General features: G+C 38.3%; 1 protein-coding gene across 1 annotated transcript; it reads right to left on the reverse strand.

Annotated features, from left to right (window-relative positions):
* Window positions 1-13: 13 nt before the first annotated feature.
* Window positions 14-16,285, reverse strand: alpk3a (alpha kinase 3a). The gene is made up of 14 exons (XM_088340261.1): window positions 16,146-16,285; window positions 15,863-15,895; window positions 15,413-15,534; window positions 15,007-15,124; window positions 13,570-14,911; window positions 7,015-10,057; window positions 4,567-4,714; window positions 3,903-4,030; window positions 3,791-3,826; window positions 3,427-3,701; window positions 3,266-3,354; window positions 2,983-3,200; window positions 1,659-1,707; window positions 14-1,588 (listed from the first exon to the last, which is right to left on the reverse strand). The coding sequence occupies exons 1-14, from the start codon at window positions 16,283-16,285 to the stop codon at window positions 1,246-1,248; spliced, it is 6,084 nt and encodes a 2,027-aa protein (XP_088196387.1). The 3' UTR covers window positions 14-1,245.
* Window positions 16,286-16,631: the final 346 nt, after the last annotated feature.

A 16,631-nucleotide genomic window follows, 5' to 3' on the forward strand; every position in this document is an offset into this window, starting at 1 on the left:
TAGTTTGCCATGATGTAACACTTTACAATAGTTCAGTCATTTTTGTCACAATGTTGCGTTTCACTCGCTCACTCACTTTTACCACACATGCAAGTGATAAGGCAAAATCTTTTTTGGCAACAATGCTTGTTGCCACTTATCACAGTGGCCCAAAAATCCATTACATTCCTCATCCGACCTTGCCGGTTCTTTTTGGAATTCCGATTAATGAACTCAATTGAGTTAATACATGTCAATAATGAAGCGCGAAGACTGAGAGCTTTAAAAAAAAAATAATACTAAATTTTGCATGAAAGGTGAAATTGTATTGTGAAACCCTGAGTGTGCTCGTTTGCCTACTTTGCCCAATGTGACCATGGGTCAGCTTCAGATAACGGTGCGAAGCTGAATCAGCAGCTTTTCGGGTTAAAGCTGCTGATACATCTGCATATCTGAGCCATAATGTATAAAACACACACACAAAAAACATGATAATATATTTGTAAGTGAAATTGTTGCTTTGAACAATCAAACCAAAATAACAAGAATCACTGAACTCAAGCCACATCCGTTCGCACAAATTGTTGGCACAATATTAGGTATACCTGCACCTGAGATCTCTTTAAACAATGTGATTCATGTGTATATACAGTGCATAGAGTAAGTACATGAATAACCAGTTGAATGTTTAGATAATGCCTGGGAGTGAATAGATGCTGCATGCCAGTAATATAGTGTAAAACAATATTTTTACCATAAAATGCTTACAATGGCTCTCAACAGGTTTCACAGGTGTACCCAATGAAGTGTCGGTTACATGATATATCACTGTGCCGAAGTGAACAGTGCAAGCTTGATAGTGTAACACATAACAAAACATTGCTACCCCAACTACTGTGGCCTTATGAAGACCTTTTGAACAGAAAAATGGACATCAATCTCAACCTCTCTCTTCCTCTCTATTTCAACTATATTTAACACATCTCTTGATTACTGTCACTGTTGATAGTTGACTTATCATTTCAGCTATGACAATCAGAGTTCAGAGTCCACTCAAGGAGGTGATAAGACTCTCGAGGCACGTGTTAGCAATGATTCAATAGTTTACAATCAACTATTTAGGCCCCATGCTGAAGAGTTAAGTGCACTTTCTCTTCTGCACGATTTTTCATTACAGTCACGTTTCTAGCAAGGATAAGATATCCCATGATGTATCAAGGTCAATTTCAAGAGCAAAAACCGGAAAAGAGTGTCTAAAACAGCACCCTACCTCATTTCAAGAGCGTCAGCAGTTTGTACAGGTTTGGGTTTGCCTTCGGGGTCCATGTCCTGAGTCTCTTGGACTTTCTTTGGCACCTTTGGGCTTACATTAGCCTTGCGGCCTATCTGAGGGCTGTGTCCTTTACGGTGCAAGTGGGGGCTGCCTGAGCCTGGTGTCAACTTGCGGTTGAGCAAGGGGCTCCTGGAAATCTTTACCTTAGTGGTCTGCTGTTGGTCCTGAGTCTTCAGCGGGCGCAAGCCGAGAAGTCCGCAGTAGTAGTTGCACTGGTGGACCGTTGGGAACTGGTCAAATACTTCAGGAGAGCTGCTGTCGGCCAAGTTCTGGTAGCTGAAATACAGTTATGGGGGCTTTTACAGCAACCATTTCCTTGAGTTATTACTATTGAATTTATACGAACCCTTTCGTCTTGGTTGCCACTTTAATGTTTGTAATTTTGTTCTCGAAACCTGCAAAAAATAGATACATAACAGACTAAGTATTCTTTACTTTGATGTTTGTGTCGTCTTAAAAAAAACAATATATATTAAATTGAATGCATAGAAAGAATAATTAGAATTACTTTTTTTAAACCCACGGCGTGTCTGTCTAAGGATGCTCGGGTGTCCAAAGTAAAGCCCATTATAACTCACCACCTTTCTTTTCAGTGGCCAGCGGCATATGAAAATATTATAATATAAAATGTCGTTCTTCAAGATCTTATGTGAATCAGAAGAGTTTTGTTTGTAGAACCATAAACCCTTTTAAATTTAGAGTTCTATGTGTAAGATTTATAAATCGTTACCAACAGTAATCAGGTATGTAGAAGCTTTACAAAATAACACCGTATAAACTATAGAATGGTGTGCCTAATTGTTTTTAGTGCTTTTAAGAAATTAAACATTTTAAAGCTACCCTTGTGTCCCCCTATTTTCTGTTTGTGACCATTACACAAAATATCTTTGGACACACTGCAGAGCCTGAGAAAAATAGGTTATAGAGCCAATAAAATGAAAGCCATCTCTTTATGGCACAATGTCAATTACTGTTCCTAAATTGTGTATTTAATGATTTCTGTATTGATCCTTGATATTCATTCAAAACAATAGGGACTCTGAATTTTCTTCCAGCACTCCTAAAAAGTAATCAATTCTTATGCCAACTACAGATATATGATGAGAAATGTGACACCTGAACACCCTCTATATAAATCAATCATAAAAACGACATTTACAATTAAACATTTTTACTTAAAACTTATTGAAATAAATGATTTGTATTTAGTCATTTCACGCTTCTGATTGTAAAACAGTGTCTGAAGTGTGGCACTTGCACTACAAGGACTGATACCTTGAAATAAGGCTGGATATTTGCCTGATGCAAAACATGGTATCATTACTTGCTTATCCTTAACCACAATCAAGTGACATTATAAACCCCCAAAACGACAAAGATAATAGGTTCAAGTTTTGACAACTGCACAGAAATGGATAAACGAGGTAGAGCAACATGTATATGGTAAAATCATGCACATTTAAAACTAAATTCTTATAGAAATGTTACAATTAATTGAATTCAATTTCAGGGCACAACAAAAAGAATGACATGCTTCAGCGTTCAGTTTACCAAAATTTAAATTCGGAAACAATCTGCTTGCTCAAAATAAATACTCCCATATTCAGCCAGAAAACCCCATCTGCTCAAAATCCACAGCTTCATTCTTCCAAGCTTTTTTTTATATATACCTTCCATGCGGGTGACGAGTAAATTTTCGTGCGTCCACTGATGAATCCAGTGCTGGAAAGTGCTGCATTTCTGTTCTATCTCAGAGGAACCCTGAGCGACCATACGGCCTTTAGCATCTACCACGCAGTACTTTAGGAAGGCCTCCCCCAGATCAACTTCTACTGTGGCATAAGGCACAGAGTTGGCCGGTCGATACATCAGGTACTGGGGGATTATTCTGCAAGAAGAACAAACATGAGGATATGAGAGCAAAGCGCTTTTTGAGCTTGTTCGGTTACTTACTCTAGTGAAGAACCAAAGTTCTCTATGACTCTTGCTTCAGCAGCAAATATTTTACAATATTCTCTGATCATGTTCTGAATTTTGCATTTCTAGCAAAAGAGAAAACAAAGTAAAAAATGTAAAAAAAAGGCGCTATAAAAGAAAAACAAAATTTCACTTACTTGTTTTGTCATTTCGAGATTTCGTTCAATAAGGTTGTTATCCTGCTTGGTCCCATATGCAATGGGGTTGGGAACCTTCATGATACACGTGCTTCCAGACTCATATATAGGATTTAGGCCATAGATGACTTTCACCCTGCTGGTTTTATGGCTGCACCCCTCACCAATGTGCGCCATCTCGGTCATGATGCGGCCAAAGTATTTGTCGGCCCAGGTGCCGGAGTTGGCCAGGCCTTTGGTGAACACCAGGGGCGTCATCTCAATCTCCTCTCCAACTAAGGAAACATACAAGATCGATTATTTTGTCCCAAAAAATCCTGAAATGCAAGATTCTAGTCAAATCACAAACTGTCTAAATAGCTACCTTCTAAATCATCCTTGAGAATAATATCTGAAAGAACTGTAAAAACAAGTCAGAATGATTCAGAAAATCACAAATGTCATTGGAAGGTTTCAACTTGGAAGTTGCATCTTACTGTCAACACTGAGGAGAAAGTCGGTGGTATCGGTGCCGTACTCGTTCTGGATGCTGCAGCCGTAAACACCACAGTCTTGACTTGCGGCCAGAACGATAGCAAGCGCCACTTGAGTCTCATCCCCTGCACTTGAATAGTGAAGACACGATGGAAAAACACTTTGAAAGTACTACTTACGCAACACCATTATATGTTTGTATTGTAATGTCTATTTGTTTTTGTATTAGAACAATTAAGGAAAAAAAACATCAACAGCGGCATTAACCAGATAAGCTCTCAAGATGTCACAAGAGTACAAAGGAGCGTTACATGTGCTGCAGATAGAGAGCGCAAAAGTTAATATTTATAGATTTTAAATGCCCCCGGACATGGGGAAAAATATTGTGTCGTGTTACAGTTCAACCGTCTAGCCAATTTCCGTGTCGCAGCTGTGAGGTTGACAGTCACATGAGCTGTAAGTCCGCTTACTGAGAATATGAGAATGACAAACGGCCACGAGGTTCCCTCTAAGTAAATAAACCCTTATTCTAATCCTTTCGGAATCATTTGTTTTATACGAGTACAGCTTCATGGGCAGTCATGCCATCTGTGTATCCCTTTAACAATAGCACAAGCGTGTCGTACAATTGACAATTTGGCCACGGCGGCGATGACGTCTGTTTACCTCCTTTTGACTTCCAAGAGTTCCTCTTCATCCTTGAACCATTTAATTGTGGAGTCAGATAGCACGTTGAAAAACTGGCACCAGAGCTTTAAGTGTCCTGAGGCGTCTGGGAACGGTTCACCTCTGATCTTACGAATGACCTGTGGAGCTGTCGGCACATGACCAAAAAAAATAAATACACAGGGTACCAAACACCCTCTCTTATGTTTCACCAATTCTATTTGATAGACAAAAACTTTAAGAAAATATTATTTAAATTTAACTTAAGACATAGAGTAGATTTAACATAGTGTTTGTAACAAGCAGGAACAATGATTAATTAACTTCCTATTGAGAGAAACCAAATGACTTTCAAATTCAACATATCACAAGTAGAGTGTTGGCAACAACCCTGTCAAGTTGTGTCAACTAAATAACCAATGCACAATCAAATTTGGCAATAAATCTTCATTACAACACTTTTTTATTAACACCTCTAATAAATGTGAGATACAAAAAATATGTTGTTTTATATCATATGGGTGCCAAAATACAGTAGACCCCCAAGATACGGCGTCCCCACGTTATGACGTTTTCACAGATTGGAATGAGATGTTCTTTTCCACAACCATTTACAGTTATTCCCTACTACAGTATATGACATCACCAACAAATTATTTCGAATACCAGAAAAATGTATACAATTCAAACTTTGCGGTGTTTGTGCGTATCTCGAGTTACGTCTCCAAGATATCTGTCTGTTATTGAATGATGTAATTTAAAATTCTTGTCTGCTGTCTGTTTGTCATGACATCATGAAGATGCTGATATGCTATTAGCAGAAATACCTCCGACAGTGCCCTTCTCTTGAATCAGTTCAGAATCTCGTGTACTCTTTTAAAGACTTTGCAGCTCTGCGATGTAAGACTGTAATTTAGGTGCTGTATTTAATCACTATTGTTCCAAGGCTTGCAATTATGCAAAATGGAGAAGCAAAAACTTGATAACCATGGAAACGAAGCTTGTGATTTTCAAGAAGTACAAAGAGGGCACACAAGTGGCTACCCTAGCTAAGTTTCATGGCTGTGACAGTCGGAAATACTAGTAAAAATGAGATGGTGATTCAAGCAAAGACAGAAATGTCCTGCAGAGTTGTGGTGTTGGATTTTTTCATATGCCAACAGTCAAGTTCAAGGAGGGTAAAGGATAATTTCAGACAACATAATTAGGTTATTAACCGACAATGTTTACATGACCGAAAACTTAGTGATTCAAATTCCAAGCATTCTTAAAAACTTTATGCCGAGCACACAGCAAAGCATTTAGTTCTTAACAGCTAAAGCCAAACTCGATCATAGAAAGCCATATGCCATTTTTCATGCATCCCCCTTTTAACACTGCTGTAGCCTATTATTTGCAAAGGTCTTATTAAGATCCTTCCTTTTTGGGGCAGTGCAAAATAAAATAATGACACAGCAACAAAACATTTTCACTAAATCATTGGTACAATCAAAAGAGCCAAAAGGACTATGGTTAAGCGAAAGCTTATAAATACCCAACCGCGTTATTTTACATTGTGCAGGGCAGACACACTCAAAGGGCAAAAATAAAAAGTAAATACTCTATCTCTCTGTCTGTCTGTCTGTCTGTTCGTCCGTCCGTCCGTCCGTCCTATCCTATCCAAACTATAAACTTATGTATAAATCCCGATACGTGTGTGTGTAATTGTGAATTATAAGCTACGAAACGGCAGAACAGATTTTTGTAAAAAAATACAAGGTTGGGCTTTAGGCTTCTGGGAGTGTTCTTAGCTAGGTTTTGTTTCAAGGTACCACTAATAAATACCAACAAAAGAGTAATGTTTGTTGAGTAATAAACATGTGCCTTCATGTATAAGCGGCTCTGGATGTGCATGCGGCCATGTGGCACTTGGGCAGTCCCAATTTGCTCTCTGGAGCTTTTTCAACAAACCACTGCCCCAACAACCTCACCCAAGTAAAATGCCAATGCCTAGCCCAGCAACGCATGGTCATTATGCTTGTAATAAATAAACATATCAATTTATGAAAACACAAATGTCATAACAGCTAATGGCTGCCATTTCATTTATAATAAGAAAAAACCCTAAATACATGTATATTTTTTATATCAAATTATTTAAGCTTTGTTCATTAGACAATTATCTAAATATTATTATGAGTGAATACCTCTTTCAGTCAGATAGTGATTGTTCACAGTTATACGGACAAACAGCACTTCAAATATAGTGTATTCACTCTTAAAGGGAAAAAAAAACTTGTTTTTTTTTCGGGTAATTAGCTTTGTATCTGATAATATGGTATGATAATATACAAATGTTAAAGGAGATATTTTAAAACTGGCAAGACTATAGTTATCAAAGGTGAGTGATTCTACCCAATCAGCTAAAGAGTGCAATTTCAGTATTTGTGTTTAAGTAATAGCCCTTACCTTTTAGTGGGTCAAACTTCTTTTCTGTGACTTTCTCCTCCTTAACAACTTTGGCAGACTCTTCTTTGTGCGGCTCCTCCACTACTTTGGGTACCTCAAGGGTGGCTTTCCTACGATTCATCAGAGGTGAGCGCCGCTCCATCGGAGGGGTGTTTTGTCCCACTGGGGCTTGGAGCAACGCTGCCCTGCGGGCCTGACTTGGTGACATGTAGGGGCTCTCTTTCTTGTTTTGCGCTTCCATTGCAACAACACCTGCCTCCACATCGTCTTTTGGTTTAGGGATGAATATTTTGCGGCGGGCTCCCGATGCCAACTCCTCAGGTGTGGCGGAGCGTATGAGAGAGAGACTGTCCCTTCGTTTCAGCCTGGGACTACTTTCGCAGGACAGTGATGATGTTGGTGTAATGGACGTCGGGGTTGACCCGCCACTCGTGTCTTCATCTACTTTGTCGCTCTTTCGCTCGTCCACTGTGATCACAGGGACCATCATGCTAGCATCGCTCTCGAGCTCTGTGACGGTCTTGAACATATATTTACGGATACTGCCGGGGCTCAGCGATGGATGAGAAGGGGGTTTGTGTGCGAGTCTCTCCACAGGGGGTCTGCTTCTCAGGAGGTCTTCAACAGTTACAGAACAGTCAATCGTAGCCTGTTTTAAAGGTTTGGACTTGAATGTTTCAAGGGAAACAATGTCTTCTGTGGTTTTATTTAATGAAAGCCCACTGTCAATTCTTCTTTGTAGCACAGTTTCATTCGGTGTTGAAGAAAGATTTTCTGTTAAATCTTGTGGTTTTTCAGGCATTGTTGTTGTGGGAGTATCAGCGCAAGGCTGTCTTGCACTCTCCGTGACCACCAAAGTTTCAGTTTCTGCCGGCTCATCGTGAAGGGGCTTCCTCAGTTCACTTTCATTCTCGTGACATGTGACGGATATAGGTGGCATCACAAACAAAGGCACGGTTGACATCTCAAGAGGGAGTACAGGATCCAGAACCTTTGTGTTTACGAATTTCTGATCCTTGTTTTCATCACTGCATGAAATGTTTATTTGTGGAATGGTTGCATTGGCTACCTGAGGGGGTTCAAGGCTACCTTTTATGCTTTCTTGCTCCGGTACCAATATTCCTGTCTCATTTTGTAACCGCTCAAGCTCTTCTGCTTTGTTTAGTGGTAATGCCTTGTCCTCACAACGCTGAGGAATTGTACCTGAAGAATTGAATTGTTGAGATAAACCATGCGGTTTTAAATGTTTTTCTAAAATACTTGGTTCTGATTCGATCTTCTTGAGTGCTAATATTGTTAGCGGCAGAGTGAACTGTTTGGGTTGAGAGTCTATTGTTTCAATCGTTGCAGCAACACATTCATTTGTGCTTTTATCTGAGACAGGTTCTTTGATAAGTGCTGTACCCTCATTACTCGATGAAATAATCTGAAGTTGTTCTGAGGGATATTGCTGTTTCACAGAGAGGCCTTGATTCACTATTATCGAAGTCTCTTCCGAAATTCTAATTTCAACCTCCTTATTATCTCTCTTGTCCTGAACAACCTCCATTGACTTTGCATTTAGGTCATTTGCTAATGGTCTTGATTTCTTTTCCGTCACGATTTCTGAAATTTCACTGCCAGTTTCACAATGTCTTTCATTCACCTCCTTTTGTTCCATTGGATTCTTCAGATGTTTTGAATTAGTAAGTGTAGCATTAGGGACTTCTTTCCTTTTATCTCTCATTTCATGGCTTCGATAACCGACTTCTAAACTCTGTAGTACTCTTTGGGTTTTACTTTCATCTTCGGAAGAAGGCTTGCATTCAGCTCCCATTTCTAAGTCAACCAACATTGGGGCAGCAGCAGGTGAAAATTCTACAATCATTTCCTGAGTCAATGAAACACTCTCAGTATCCTTTTTTACCTGATCACTCTGTAAACTGCATGCTTCCATGTCTGAATCAATCGTCGGAAGAAATGCTTTAATTTCACTTACGTTAATTTTCTCTTCCAACAAAGGCGCTGTTGATAACTTTGGTGTGGCTATGACAGGTTCTGGGACCTCTTTTAATTTCTCGTCAGTATCTACACACGATTTATTGTTATCCTCTTTTTCAGGTTTATCCAACTTTAGTGATGGTGGAGAAATTTCAACCACTCTGTTTTTATCAGGACTGGGGTGTTGTGTTACTTTTTCTTCAGATTCCACACATAACTTCTTGGTCGGCAAAACATCTTTGTCAACGTTCCCCTCATTCAGCAATGGCGGTGTTAAAACAGCTTTCTTGGTTCTGTTTGTATTGACTCGGGGTAGTTTTTCTAATATGGCATCAGTTTCCACACTCAAACTTTTGCAAGGGGAGTTCATCTCTTTTTCAGGTTTTACCACCTTTGACAAGGGTGGAGTAATTACAGGCACTTTATTTCTGTTTATATCCGAACTTGGTTGTTTCTTTGATTTCTTTTCAGTGTCCACACTCAATTTCTTGGGAAGTTTGTAAAAGGCTTTGTCATGTTTATCCTCTTTTAGTGATGTCAATACAGCCAACTCGGTTCTGTTTGTATTGACTCTAAGCAGCTCCTTTGATTTTTTTTCAATTTTCACACATTTTTCTTCGATAGGATCGTTTAAAATTTTGTCGGGTTTACCCTTTTTTTGTGAAGGGGGAGTTAATACAGCAACCTCGGCTTTGTTAACATCGGAACAGGGTAGCTCTTTTTGGATTGCTTTATTTTCCACAGATAATTTCTTTGGGGGTTTGTTCACTTGTTTTTGAGGCTTTTTGGTTTTATCCATCTTCTGAAAATGTGTGTCTTCTCTTTTCGAAACCTCAGTGGGTTTCAAACAAAAGTTGCTACTTGCAGGAATATCACTGGCAGGAAGGGTTTGTTCATCCTTTTGAAGGAAACTTTGTCTGGGAGGATTATCTTCTTTCGTCAAATGTTTAATTTTTACATCAGGGTGACTTGGCTGTGGTAAATGTACCAGGGTATGAGGATCTTGTTGGAGAGAGGAAACAATATCCACAGTTGAGACCACCTTTGTATCATTTTCTTCAGCCTAATGGGAATAAAAAGAAAGCCCTTTAGTGGCTTACCAAATTGTGTTTACTGATGATGTGACTGTTTTTTCAATCCTTTCTCAAAACAATATAAATGTTTGCTTTCCTGCGTAACTATATAACAAGCTTTTTATATACTTGTTTTTGTAATAAATGTTTTTCAAGTTTGTGTAAAATGTGAGTTTTTATATATATTCTATGATAAAGACGTCTAGCACATATCAGTATTTACAACCGCTAGAACACTGTAAAAGTAAAAAAGATCAATAAATTTTCATGTTTTATGACCTGAAAGTTTATTCCTAGTCTTCCCGTGTATCGTGTCAAATAAACACGTACGGTTTACACAGGCATGTGGTCAAGGACATTTTGATATCCTAACTATCAAAACCTGGACAAAGATATGAAGAAGAAAATAATGGAATAAAATGCAATATTCCTGTAGTTCATTTACAGTATTTAGGAACATAAAGGTTTAGGACTCGAAATGGCATGAACTGCTTGTGTCAACTGTAGAGATACTTCTTTCTTAGACAAGGGGAATTCCCAAGCATTTTAGCCAGGTGTCTGCTGCTTACATACAGCAAGGGTAAATGAATGACAGGTCAGCAGAAACAAACCATATTTTTGTACTTAGTTTAGAAAAAGAATGAGGAAACATGTCTTTTAAAAGAAAATAAATGTGCATTTTGGGGTGCCCCTTGCCAATTTGTATGACACTTTGAATGTATTCAAGTACATGGGACAATAGAGGCTCCTTGAAGCTATTCGGCAATGCACTCGAAATAAAAAAATAGTTGGCACTTTCGATGGATAGTCATAATCAGTTTAAAATAAGTTTGGGCTCTAGAAACTGTTTACAAAAGAAGTGTGTGATTGTGTCACAATCATCCCAGGAGAAAAAAAAAGAAATAAAGAATTTGACTTCCCCCGTTCACTCGGCAGTGAGGTTTTGTATCAAGGCGTCACCACAATAGATTAACAGTTGTAGTTCCACATTAGTGACAATACATCGTCATTCCTTTGGGTCCACTTTGAACCTGATGACTCAAGTTCCGCTTTCCACTTGTCACATGCCAATAGCAAGTCACTGTACTCCTCTGCACTAGGCGGGATGCATACCAATGCCAGTATTTTTTATGTATTTACATGTTTTCTAATACAAATGAAAAAAAGCTGATCCATAAACTGTGGAATTAATTGGTTTTGACCGCTGACTACGACAACATTATTTAGCAACTATTTAGAAACGTATTCTTTTTAATGTATGCAACAACACTTGACATTCTTCTGTGATTTTATTTTTTAAACATTGAACCTCGTTTGACCAAATTCTAAATTTATTATAAAGTGTTTTAAAAAAAATAGATATCCTTTAAATAATAACAGTTAATTATTATAATAAATATATGTATTTCCCTGTGCTAAATAAGGAGCAGATAATTTGGATATAAAACGGGGAAAAAAAGTTATTTCCTGGAGACTGTTACCCAATGTATGCTTCGGGGTGTTTGGCATGACCTGGATTAACGACTACGCCGCGTCTCAGGCAGTGCGTGCATTGAACATTTGAGAAATCCTTCACATAATCCACATGCTTTCGAATTTTTTAATCATATTTAAAAGAATACAATTCATGATCTTCAACATTAATATATTTTTGATTTAATTTGCCTCAGTCGTGTACTTTCTGTGATATTTACATCTGGAAGCTTATCTTTTTTCTTTTTTTTAGACACCCTGTATTACTTGCATACAATATGTGCTGAGAATAACCTTACAAGAGAAAATTATAATCAGACAAAGCAAATAAGTGGTTATAATCTAGAAAAAACAACAATAATTTGGAAGATCATACAGTACATCAGATATCCCTTTTCATACAATATGCAAACCAATTGTCCGGGTTTTCCTATTACTGATAGGAGAAACATTGCGTCGCTGTTGTCAAAGTCAGGGGTTATTTTTAGACCTTTTGGATGTTTTGGATGGTGGGGGGTGGGTTATCTTCACAGAATTTGTGAAATATGACAGGAATTCCTTTTATGCAAAGACCCACCACAAAAGTTACTCGACTAGCCCTCAGACAGTTCGTACAAAGGCTGGCCGTAACATGAGAGCTGCTGTTGGCATTCAGGTTTCAGCAAGTCCTCTGACGCACTGCTGTCTCACTCACCACAGCCAATACCGGAGATATTGCCGGTCCTATCTTACAGTGAGCCGTGAAGATACACAACATTCCCCACCCCCGTATATAACATTACAGCATGAGCTACTTTTATGGTTTCTCATTTCTTTGACTCTTGTTTGAGTTGCGTGTGTTAGGTCATGCGTCTGAGGCAAAAACAGTTTCCATTGAGTCCTGGGTAACTGTTCTGACTGCCGCACTTCAACTATGTAAAATCGACTTGCCAGAACTTTTTTTGTCAATATAAGTAAATCAAAATCCCAAAAGTTTTATACAAAGGATATACAGTAAGATTCGTAGAATTGTTCTTAACTTATTTTAGTCCACAACCCCCTTTGCAATATTTCCAAGCTGGCACTCCTGGACTACATTTTGAGTTACTGATATTAAGAAAATAGTAATCATATTACGTTTAAGAATCTTATCTGAACTGATTTGTTATTATTTTGTTTCTTTTAAAATGAATTGGTAAATTGAGGGGGATAGTCAAGAAAGAAAGAGTGAAATTAAATTTTTTCCAAGTATAATGACATGAACTGTTTTTTTCAATAACATTTTTCGTAATACATTTTACAATTTTTAAAAAATGGAAAAAAACCCTGAATTGAAATAGATTTTCCACTAAATCGTTAAACAATGACACATAAAATAAGCAATATGATCTGCCAACAGGTTTTATTTCCAGTGTTCCCATTTAAAATTAATATTACCCAGACATTTTGTCCTTAGGGGTCGCAGTTAATATTTTATGTGATAAAGTCAAGTCATGTTTATTTGTGTAACCCTTAATCACAATGAGTCTCAAAGGGCTGCACAGAACACAGACCATTGCAAACTACAGACTATTATTACATGATTCCCTGATTGAAAACCTACACGAGGGCAAGGAAAAACTCAAAAACCTCAACATGAGGATGACCAGGCTGCAATGGATGCAGCATTAACAAAAATACAGAGAAATTGTCAACAAAAAATAAGAGGTCATTCATAAGCTATGAAATATAAGTGTGTTTTAAAGCTAGATGCAAAAAGTTCCACGGATCGAATCTCAGAATTTCTCAAAATCAAAAAATGACCAGTGTTGAGAATATGTCGGGTGTTTTATGGACATAATTTTTCCTGAAACAATGACATAATCTAAGGATTATATTATTATTTTAATAATAACAATAAAATGTCATATAACCACCCTGAGTGACCTTCGTACCTCTAGGGTACCCCTAGAGAACCACTAAAATTGCATCCACTATCTTGTCTGGCAAACACATTCTAAATATAACTCTCAAGTGACGACCAGCTGCTTTTCAAGACCAATGCACATACCTTAGTAAGAACTTGAAGACCTGAGAGTGGCGTTTCTTGGCCATGGCTGCTGACCCTTTCATCTGATGATACCTCCATGTTCTCCACTAAATCAGAAGCCTCCAGGTTGTTTTGTCCACAAGGCTCTATTGGGCTCAAAAAGGGTAATTCAGTCACGGGTGACTTCACAGTTTCAACTTTGGCTTCTTGGGACATTGAAAGTTTCATTGACACAGGCTGTTGGTTTAAATCCACACTATTTTGAAGCTCTTTTTTCTTATCAGCTTCCATGGGCATGTCTTGGTCCATTTGAGCTTTTTCCATCTCTGCCCGTTGCTTCTTGTACAGCCGAAACGATGGCGGTGTTTGTGATTGTGTAGACTTAGGCTCCATGGACTTGGGAAAGTGGTCATGCTCGTTTTCTTTCTTATCAATATAATCATTAGAATCCTTCTTACCCTTTCCGAAGAGGAAATCTTTGACTGAGTGCAACATGGAGGAAATGGACGACTGAATATTATGTTGATCATTATCCTTGAGAGGTTTTCTATGGTGTTTAGGGTAGTCTGCTATTTGTGACAATTCTTGTAACTTCTCCATTTCTTTCTCCTTTTCTATTACCAAATCATTTTCCTTTATGTTCTCTTTTTCCTTTTCATGTTCTTCCTTGTCCGTCTCTAACTTTTCAGGTTTTCCTTCTTTCTCTTTACACTCACATTCAATACATAAGTCCAACTCCTGCGGTGTGTCAAACTGAGGTGGGTTCTCACTCTCTTCTGAACTCTGCGATTGGAGTGTCTCTAATAAAAAATGTGCCAAACTCATTCCGCCATCATAAGAATTTTCACCACCATTCGCTACAATATGGCCTCTGTTGGCACTGCTGCTGTTTGTGGTGGCGTTGATGCCTGCATCGACTCCGTTTGTGATCTTTGGTTTCTTTTTGGCCACGAGTTCCTCAAGGGCCGGAATGTCCTTGTCCAGTCTATTGTCCGAAGATATCGCAGAGGCGGTTTCTTTGACATCAGAGTCGACTCTGTTTGCTCCAGCACCGTGCAGCTGCTCCACAGCTCTAGGGTCACTTGCTGCTTGTACTGTCTCAGGTAGCGGAACTGGACGTTTCCTTGGAGGTGGCTCAGGGCTAACACGTTCCTCCGTCTGGATATTGTCCTTGATGCCCTTCCTGCTTTGCACCTCCAAGTCTCTTCGCTTCTTTTCTGCTTTTTGCTTCAGTTTTGCAAAGAATCTCTGGTGGATCTTGAACTCGCTCATTGTGCCCACTTCCAAGACCCCAGAGCAAGAGACAATCCCTTTACTATTGCTTGCTGAAACCTGATAGATAGCCGCATCATCCAATGTGCAACTGGACAGAGAAAGAATTAATATAACAGATAAATAAAAACTGCCTTTTTTTCAGTCAATTTTAAAATGATTATTCAAAAGATTAGCGTCACATACTTGTAAATATGCAGAGTGTGTGTTTTCCCACTTTTGTGGATCTCATATTTTGGAAGTCCACAATAACGGTCCATTTCCATATCATCCTTATACCATTTCAATTCTGGAGCTGGATAACCTAAGGTAAAAAAAATACCTTACCGTGACATTGCCACATAAAAACTGCGATTGTATCTTGTCCAAATCTATTGTCCTGTTTTTCTTTATAGTAACACACCCATAGTAACAACATGATATTGTCGAGTAGAAACCTTGTATTTCTAGAAAATAAACCTGGGCTGATATTTTTTTTAAATAATACTGTTCACTGGTAATATTTGTTTTTAACAGAAATTTTACCAGATTCGGATTTATAAGATTCCAACCGGTCACCAGCAATATAAGCGTTGTAAAAAAAAGGATGTACCTGTTACAACACAGGTGAACTTTACATTGCAGTTTTCTGAAACGGCCTTTGACTTTAAGGTGGTTTCAAATGATGGTTGGACGTCCTCAGTAAGCTGAGCCATGACAGTACACAAAGTGCTCCTGCAAGGAAAATACAAAGATCGTCTTCACGTCCGTATCACGCTGCCTCACATTGGTGTAGTACATTCCACTTTCTAAGAAGAAAAGTTGTTAATTGGCATTTCTGTAAGTGGAGAGTTCAACACGAAGAATTTTGGGACACCAAAGGAAACAGGATTGGCAAGTGCAACACGAAAATGGATGTTGGTCACTGAAACTGAATGCAAGGCCGGACAAGGCTACACACTTACATCAATTGTTAAGACTTGTGTAGGTTTCATTCTGGGGGTTCACCCGATCGTTTGGTTAAAATGTTAGTTTGGAGGAATGTTTGAGAAACATATATTACCTCGTTGGCCTGTAGTGAGAATACCTTGAATAGCTAGTTGGAGGCAAATGCAAGGTTGTTAATGAATAACTGAGAGTTTTATTTCTAACCCATGTAAATGATGCTGGCTATTGATGTGTCTCCTCTTCCAAAAAAATAACATGTTTACATTTAAGTTATTTGAATTTGTTTTGTCTTTACTGTGATTTCTTTATGAAGAGTTTTTATATGTCAAATTCTAAATTCTAAAATTTTGAATTTACTATTGGAACTATGAAATTACTTTTGTAATGAAAATCTTTACCTGTTTTCTGGCCTCACGCTTGAGAGGTAATTATTACGGGGTTCGATCCGACCATTTGAAGAGGTGCTGTCCTCTTCACTGAAGCTGCTGGCTCTTCCATTGGCAGAAAAAGAACGAGTCATTGGTCTCCTGGAAGTCATTGTGCAGCGCAGTAATTCACCAAAAATGTGAAATAATCCTGAGTCACGTATTCAGCTGGTCAAAATTCACAGCCCTGGATTGAAGCTGAATGTTGTTATTCATAAAAAAAGCCCCTAAAATTAAGAGAAACAAAAGTTACTGGAGCACATATACTTAGTTGCATTATAATCGTTATTATTTCTAAACTGCTCAATAACACATGACCAGAGTCCATGCTTGTCCTTTTTGACCATGCAAGAAATAAGTTATAAATAGCTTTAGCTGTCCAGTTGTCATCAAACACAAGTGTAAAACAACTTTTCTAAAGATGTACATGCTCATGACTTGTGTTAAGGTCCATCAAAG

This window comes from Urocampus carinirostris, chromosome 7, assembly GCF_059441175.1.
Source record: "Urocampus carinirostris isolate Australia breed hairy pipefish chromosome 7, RoL_Ucar_1.0, whole genome shotgun sequence".
Lineage (NCBI taxonomy): Eukaryota > Metazoa > Chordata > Actinopteri > Syngnathiformes > Syngnathidae > Urocampus > Urocampus carinirostris.

Coding starts and splice junctions, on each gene's coding strand:
- alpk3a (XM_088340261.1), bottom strand. CDS start 16,285: ATGACTTCCAGGAGACCAATGACTCGTTCTTTTTCTGCCAATGGAAGA. Junction 15,535..15,862: donor TCTCACTACAGGCCAACGAG/GTAATATATGTT, acceptor TTTTCCTTGCAG/GAGCACTTTGTGTACTGTCA. Junction 15,125..15,412: donor GTTCACCTGTGTTGTAACAG/GTACATCCTTTT, acceptor TTTTTACCTTAG/GTTATCCAGCTCCAGAATTG.